Source organism: Vitis riparia, chromosome 7 (assembly GCF_004353265.1).
Source record: "Vitis riparia cultivar Riparia Gloire de Montpellier isolate 1030 chromosome 7, EGFV_Vit.rip_1.0, whole genome shotgun sequence".
NCBI classification, from domain to species: Eukaryota; Viridiplantae; Streptophyta; class Magnoliopsida; order Vitales; family Vitaceae; genus Vitis; species Vitis riparia.
The window spans coordinates 8,221,369-8,230,172 of record NC_048437.1 but is presented as its reverse complement, the minus strand read 5'-3'; the positions used below and the strand labels follow the sequence as shown (position 1 = coordinate 8,230,172).

General features: G+C 31.7%; 1 protein-coding gene across 1 annotated transcript; it reads right to left on the bottom strand.

Moving 5' to 3' along the window:
* Positions 1-7,362: 7,362 nt before the first annotated feature.
* Positions 7,363-8,476, bottom strand: LOC117917376 (FCS-Like Zinc finger 5-like). Its single transcript, XM_034833625.1, has 2 exons — positions 7,962-8,476; positions 7,363-7,855 (listed from the first exon to the last, which is right to left on the bottom strand). The coding sequence occupies exons 1-2, from the start codon at positions 8,276-8,278 to the stop codon at positions 7,690-7,692; spliced, it is 483 nt and encodes a 160-aa protein (XP_034689516.1). The 5' UTR covers positions 8,279-8,476; the 3' UTR covers positions 7,363-7,689.
* Positions 8,477-8,804: the final 328 nt, after the last annotated feature.

The following is an 8,804-nucleotide window of genomic DNA, read 5'->3' as shown; positions in this document are numbered from 1 at the left end:
TAAGGTAATCAGGTAAATCTATTTGACTTTATCTCATATAGTTTATTTAGATTTAAGGTTTTAAACTACATGAAGTCTTCAAGGTGACACAATCAAATAAATTCATATGACTTGATCTTATAATGGATTTAAATTTGAGATCTTAAACTCTTTGATTTTTTTTATCTCCATAGTTAATGTGGAGGTTTTCCATATAAAAAATTTGTGTCATTTGCATACTTGTTTGATCAATTGAGTATTTTAGTTATGTTGATTACCCTAGATAGCTTGTAAGTTTAAAATTGGATTAATAAATTTCATTATTTATGTTATAATTTTTAAATACACTTATTCACGTTACCTCTACTAGACTTTGGTTTTTCCCACTTGAATACAATAGTTGAACATCGATATCACCACTCTTTTGAAGTTTGTGTGTGCAAAAAACTTTGGTCAAATGTATCTATGTTTGTTTCATTTAATATAACTTTAATTTATCTATGCAATGCATTATGCATTCAACATTATTTTTATATAATATCATTGGATTATCTTTGATCGATAATAGTTTGCATAATTCTCATATATATTGAATCATACATTTACAACTTACTTTATGAATTGTAAGCGTTTTTTAATTTTTTGAAGACTTAATAACAATTGCTTGCTTAACATATCTTCATGAAATAACAATATCATCACAACTAAACACGTGTTTTATTTGTGATGAAACTTTATGAAAGTCTAAAATATATTTTATATTTGCATACCCAATAAATTGTAATTTTGATTTTAAAATCCTACTCATAGTGAGACTTCGATTGATTTCCAAGAAAAAATATTATGATTTATTTGGTACATGAAGTAATATGTAACATATTAAAATTGTTATTTTACTATTACATTTTCATTAGGTTTTAATGATTTTTTTAGGATTAATTAATTTTATTTTTTTAAATAAATATATATATATTTTTTAACTTATTATTTAGTTACAAATAAAATTCTTAAGTGATATTTTTTAAAATAAAAATAAAAATTATTTTAAACCATATGTATGAATATTATTATCAATTTTTTTTGTCTATTCATATTTTCATTATCACTGATCATTGAATTAAAGTGACCAAATTCATTTGTATTCAAAAAAAGAAGCATGGATAAAAAACCCCTACACACAACTTTATTACAATGCAATGCCCCTGGTGACTAGCGTTGAGAAAAAGGTAGGATTAGTAGGAATGAGTTTTTTCACATTTGACATCGCTGCCTTTTACGGATTCCGCCAATTACCAAACCAGAGGTCGCCGACGCTATCGCAATGTCGGAGTCTTTCCACCTGTATTTCTCCACTCTGCCACCTCTTGTCTTTATAATGCAAAGGAGAACATGGGGTTGTGCTTATACATTGGTGAATGAAGTAAAAGAAATCAAAGGTGGGTTTTGATGGCGGATTTGGATTTTAGCTATAAAAAAAGGAAAGAAGTTGTGCGTGATGCAATCAGGCCACACATAGCCACCTCCGTCCTTTTTCCTGGATGTTGACTGACCATACCAACCATTTGGTGGCGTAGAGTCCCACTCTCCTTCCTTTTTCTTTCTCTTTCTATTTTAATTTTTCCTTCTATTTCTCAAAGATGCTCCTTTAATTTTGACTGTCCGCTTCACCAAATTTTCCTTACAAATCCAATCAACAAATTACAAGTGTTTGTCCATGGAAAAAGAGGTCATTTTCTCATGTTCAGAGCAGTTATGAAGTAAGCTTGGCTCCCTGATAAGCAAGGAATAACTAGGCTACACCTGGGGATGAAATGGTTCCACATTCCACCCCTGTTTCTCTTTTATTCAACGGACCATAACTCCTCGTTACGCTGACTATGCATTTTCCATTTATAAAACAAATTCCACATTTTAGAGGGCCGCCCTTTGACGTACTTCTCTAGAAAGAGAACGTAGTGTTGTTTATTTTATTTTGTTTTATTTTTTTCAACAAAATGACTCCAATCGGAAATTTTCTTCGGTCTCAATTTCTAATAACTTAATGATAATTTAAATTACTTTTTTAAGTTCTCCATCCAATATTTTTGGGTTTTAGCTCACACTACCTTTGGGTCAATGTGAGTAGGATCACTTAGCCATATTTTATTATGGGAAAAACAAACACCGTCAAAATACGTGCTAGTCAATCACCAATGTGCCTAGCAATGTCAAAGATCGACGTGGTGGTATAAAGGCTTTTAGGTATTATTTTTGAGAAACTTTCAATTCATGAACAACAATCAAGTTATCAACAAGTCCTCTTTAACATGGGCTGAATCAATTGGTTCCTGGGCAGAGACGAAACTCTTTGGGCTTCTTCTAGTTGTGTGTCCACAAAGTCCATGGACCATAGTCAATTGGACTATAAACGATACCCAAACAAAATTGGTTGTAGTTTATTCTCCCATCATCTAAAACAATTGCTATGACTCTCTGGAGCCTATGGAATCATTGCATTGGGATATGCTTGATTTATTCGCAATAAAAAAAAAGAAAAAAAAAAGGAATTTATTAGCAATGCCCATGGCTTCAGGCAGGAAACACGGGAAATGGGGTGCCACCCCAGACGCCAACAATGGAGATGAAAGCAACTGAAGACCAAACATTTCCCCCATTTGCCAAAGCACGGCACCCATATGCACAAGCTATAGCTGCTCCATTACGTGCATTATTAGGCACCAAGTGGGCCTATTTGAGGCCCATTCACTCCATTACAATATTCTCAACAAATCCCCGTACCCTAAATGTTGTAGATTCTGTTGCATTTTTATAATACCTGATAGAGTAATCATCTTATATTTTATAATCTCCCCAATCCCATATGAGATTTCAGATTTCAGATTTCAGATTCATCTCTATCACTTTCTTTTTACAAATGTAAATTGGAAGGAGTCCACCACCCTTATTATACGCTTTGAAATGAGACCACAATTTTTCCCTATTATATTAGCCTTCCCTCAGTACTTTAAACTTTTGATGATCTCATGACTTGACCCCCTCATCGATCTTAACCATCTAATCTGCCTTCCCCTTTTTTTCTCTCTGGTTGCAATTTTTAAAAAAAGTTTTAATTAACCATTTAAATAATTTGGAAGTTGAGTTGAACAAAATGTTTATGTCACCAAATTGACTTAATATTTAAGTATATAATAGACGGAATTTCAGTCTACATTTGTCTCTACTTCTTTGTCCTATGATGTGACATGGTACAATTATTTATAGGCGATATCTTTTTTTTTTTTAGGAATAAATAAATAAATAAATAAAAGGGTAGCCAGCTATTTACAGAATGGCCAATTTTGAAAATTTATATGATTTGATTTTTGTTTGCATACAAAAAGTGGGAATGATCCCATAGAGACACGTGTATCTAGAGAAAAACAACAAAAAAAAGGAGGATCATTGAATCCAGTTAAGTGGGCCTATCTTTTTTTTGAGACACACAATCAAATACGTTGAATCAAGTGGGCCCAAGTTGAATCAGGTGGGCCCAAATTTAACTCACTTTTTTTGTAAAAGAATTTGTTTCAAAACTGTTAATTTAATTTATTTTTTATTTATTTATTGTCCAAATTATAAAGGATTTGAACCATTCTTGATAATTCATCAAAAAATTTGTGTAAAGAAAAAGGAGAAAAAAAAAATTCCTATCAATAACAAAAGAGTTTAAATTATATTTCATTAATACCTTTTAAATATACTCTTAAAATTACACCTCATAAAAATATTGAAAGCCCATTTGAATCACTTTTTTTTAATTAATATTTTTAATAAAATAATATTAAATTTATAAAATTATTTCATATTTATAAAATATTTTATTAAATTTTATTGTATAGAATAATATTATATTAAACTATATTATCTATTTTTCTCCCAATTATTTAATTTAATTTTTATCAAAGATGAAGTGAAGCTAACCAATTATAGGCAAGCTCCAAAGTGGAGAGCTGAATTAAGTATTGGTCTTTTGTTATCAATTTTAGCCATTTTTGGTGCAATGTGACTAGAAAATAAAGAACACAAAGCAAGACAAGCAAAGTAAATAGAAATAAAGAAAACAAGATCAAAATAATGATTTTATTTGGTTTAGAAATTGGCTACATTCATGATTCATCCCATCTTATTTTTACCCAAGCTTGAGATTCTTTTTACCATTCTAAAACATTTTTCAATTAAAGTTTTCAAGTACTTTTGAGGCTCAGATATGTAATGTTTAGAAATAATAATAGAACGAACATTTTTTGATATATGTCTTATTCTTTCTTCTCTAGATAGATTTGAAATTAAAATAAATAGGTTAGATATAGATTTATGATTTAAAAAAAAAAACATGAACATGTTAAGTTATTGTCTTATCATGTCTTCTGATTATGTATATAATTAATTTTAAAAAATAATTTAATTTAATTTTTTATTTTCAATAAATATAAAATAATAACAATTACTTTTAATAAAATTGATTATAAAAATCAAAACGAGAATTACTTTCTATAGATAGGATATGATCGGGATAGGGGTGACCTATCTCAAACCCGACCCCACTCATTTGTCATTCTTAATGATACTTCATATTTGAATATGATTTTTCATATAATATAATATGAAAATCCCTTTAAAAAGTTTTATAATTTGCAAGAAACTCCTTATGCAATTTAAAAACCTTTAAATCATGAAATATATTAATTTTAATGTGTTTTAGACTTAATATATATATTTCATTTATATTTTAAAAATTAAGGGTTTACATTTACTAGATTTGGTGCTTTAAAACATTTTTTTATGCAATTCTAACTTAATGTGTTTCAGTCTTACAATTTTAAGATCCTAATAATTTATCTTTAAGCTTGATGATTCCTTCATGGTGCAAGATATTGATTTCTTTACTCATATTCCATCATTTGATTGCTTGACAATTTTAAATATGCTATAAAAACATTTTGGCCCATCATTAAATAAATATTATTTATTTTAATTCATCAAAATATGCTATAAAACACTTTAGCATATAATTAAGATTTTGTTTCGAATAATTTTCTATTTTTAGCTTTGATTAGAGCTGAAGTTGAACCTAAACATATTAATCCATTTTTTAAATTATAAATTTGTTAAATAAAATTAATGGATATAAAAGCTTTTATTGATTTTATTAAAAAAATATATTTTTCAATACTCGAAACAAATAATTTTCCCAAAAATCTTAAAGGGAAATAAAAAGTGGCTTTTGATAATATGTTATTATTATTATTTTATTTTTATTTTGTAACAAAATTTAGAACTATAATTGGACCCAATATTTTAAAAGAGGGAGGAGTGAAATGATGGGTGGTGATGTGCTTCATTAAATTAATAAGTTAAAGAAGTAGAGGATGCAATAAATGACAAGGCATTAGGAGATTAAAGCTTGGGGAAAGGGTAGACAGAGGCAAAGCGTGGGAATTCATAATTCGCAAGCGAAGGACTTTATATAAAGGCAAGTGGGTGGGCCCTGATGACAAAAGGACGGGGACTTTCCAAGGTGTAAAGGGTCCCACCCCAATAATATCAGTCCACGTCATTTTCCAAGAAATGCAAATTCCTCCTTTATTTTTATTTTTATTAGTTATTAGTCATTAGTTATTACTAAAGCAGAGGATCCACGGACTCCACGCCCGTTTCCTTTCCACCCAAATACACCAATTTGCTCGACGTCACTCTCGTCTCCATTTCTTCTTGCGTTTTGGAAATAAATAATAAATAATGATAATATCTAACTCCAATTTTAGGGTTTTAAATGGATGTCTCCTCAAGATGAGGAAACAAAGGATGGTGATATAATGAATTGGATTTAATTATTTATTAAACAATAGTCATAGATTTTGACTGATCAACTTTAATATGTTATTTTTATGGAAATGTAACGTCAAATTTTTTTTTTTGACGTATCAACAGTGAAGTTATCATGTTCTGGATTGTGTTAATATCGAAGTTTAGATATTTTTTTACGTATCAACAGTGAAATTATCATGTTCTAGATTGTGTTCATGTCAAAGTTTAGATATTTTACTACATAGCTCAATCTAAACCCGATATGAATAATAATCATATGAAAAATATAAACTCAAATACTACTTAATTAATTAAGTTTTTTTATTTAATAATTAAGTTGAGTTAGGTCTTGTATATGTTTATATAATTAATGTTTCAACTAAGCGTGTTTATGGATCAATCGACCTATTTATGTAAAAACAAATTTAAAATGAATCAAATACGAGTTAAATGGTGTAAAAATTATTAAATTAGTCAATGTGGGTAAAACTCGTATTATAGACAAAAAAAATTACTTATTTATTAAACGAGTTATGTAGGTCGACATGTATTTCACCTAAATTCATTTATACTTAACTTAAGCTCACGATGAATCGTGTAGCTTTAACACCCTTAATCGAGGTAAGGGTGAACGAGGTAAGGGCGAACACTTCATGTGACATTCCATTTCTTTTATATTTCCCCTCCAAAGAGAAAAACATTTAAAGTCATAAACTTTAGGAGACCTAATTTTTGCTATGGTTTTGATTAAAAAGGAAATAAATAAGTTAAAGTTAAAAGCCTAAAAATCACAAAGCTGAAAATTTGGAAGAGAAGAATCATTGCCAGGAAGATTCATATTCTGTTAGCAGAAATAGTATTAGCTTGAAAACAGATTTGATAACAAGAAACAAGCTCCAAATTTCCTCGAATAATTGGGATTTTCCAACGGTTTCTGAGGAATCAAACAAGTTGCTAAGTAAGAGAGGAGAACTTATACTGATCAAAACTCCATGTGGGTTGTTGAATAGTTTACAAAATCGTAGAGGTCAAAGGATTGGCTGCGGAGGCATATACACGACACGACGCTTCGGATGGATATTTCTTTCCTGTAGCCAGTACTTGAGAGGCATGTAAAGTCATAGAAATGGTCCCTAATCATACGGTCATACTCATCTTGAAGAGCAAGTTCCCGTAAATTCACGTATCTACGGGCTTTTAGAACATTCACATAAATGTGTTGAATAAAATGGCACACCCCAATAATCACAGGAAAGTGATGGAAATCAAATATAGAAAGAGAAAGAAAAATGGCAAAAAAATATTTTGTTTACTATTTTGATATTTTATTAGTTTCTCTACTGGGATGTTCCCATATTTTCATCCCATTTTTTTTTTCCTTTCCATTGAATTTCCATTCCTGTTTTTAGGTACTGAAGTCAGCCTTCATGGTAATTATCACAAACAAACACCCTGATCAGACATGATTGATGATTTGATTGTCATGGAGGTCAAATTGTTGATTGGGGAAAACCAAAAAAAAAAAAAAAAAAAGGAAGCAAAAAAACATATCCCAATTCCATTGGTGATGAAGGAGAAAGGAGTGAAGCAAGAAAGAGGGAATGAAAACAAGGGGGCCTAGATTGGAAGCAGATGGAGATCTGAGTGAGAAAGCATTGCCTAATTTTCATTTGCAAATTGCAAAGAGATAGAGGGTGCAGCAGGTGCACCACATCGTCATGGTTTTTTACACAAATATCATCATCATCATCATCATCATATCATATCATATCATATCATATGGATCAGTAGCGTTGTTGTATTAGATACGGAGGAGGCCAAGGAGACCATCCATGTGATTTTCTCTCCCTCTCGTAATACTCTTCAAGCAGCGGCCAAAGTCTCGCCTTCCGAGGCAGCGGCGGTCTGTGCTGATGCATGGTGCCGGTGGTCTTCTTTCTTTGAAGCCATACCTGAGTATTTTTCTTTTCGTTCGTCTTGCTTCATCTGCTGTTCCCTGCACTCTAGACTACAAAAAGCGGTATCTCCCCTGCATAAACCCCGAATCAACCACCGCCGCCATTAAATTAATTAAACCTCTCCAAAACTACACAACGGAGACTGAGCAAGTGAGAATTGCGGTAATCATGTAATACCTGTACATATAGATATCGCGACCAGGTTGCAAACGGCGCTGACAGAGGCCACAGGTCCTCAAGAAATGAGCAGTCTCCATGAACTCGCCGGAACTTCTCCTATGGATTCTCGGGGAGACCGTGGCCGCTAAAAACCGGGGATCGTATCCATTGGAACCCGCAGCCATGTTCTCTACTCTCGTCGCGGCGTCAACATCTTTGATGGGGTTCTGGGGATCGGCGGGCGCCGGAGCTTCAACGTGGCCGAGATCAACGGTGATCCCGGTCATGCTGGTGGTTCTTTTAATCTGAGGCCGGGCTCTCTTTCCCAACATCATCTTCTTTGTCTCTACTCTACAGTTCTCTTAGAGAATGAAAGAGAGAGAGCAGGAAGTGTTGGCGAATAAATGGAAGGTGGAAGAGAAGATAAACAGAAAGAGTGGGGAAGGGAGAACGAATCTGGGCCGTCCATTTGGGTATAAGGAGTCTAGTTTCAGCCTTCCCTGTTTCTCTGCTCTTTTTTTCCCTCAATTTCCAGATGGCATTTGCTATATGACAACATTGGCAAATGAATAGTTTTCAATAATCAATTTTTAGTTCCTCCCTAATTTTGGTCACAACTTTCTGTGATTTTATTTTATTTTTTATTTTTGCATTATTTCGCGTGTCTATGATTAAGATGGAGCAGACCCTTCATTATTAACATCTTTAAAGTCAGTTGAAATTGTATGCTTTCGGAAAATATTGAGGTAAAAACTAAAAAGTACTTCAAGCATTCAATGACATGTTGAAAAGTCTAGGAAAAGAGACTTTCAACTTATGAGTTATGATCTAGCATGCATTCTGTATTTAAGTGTTTTATTT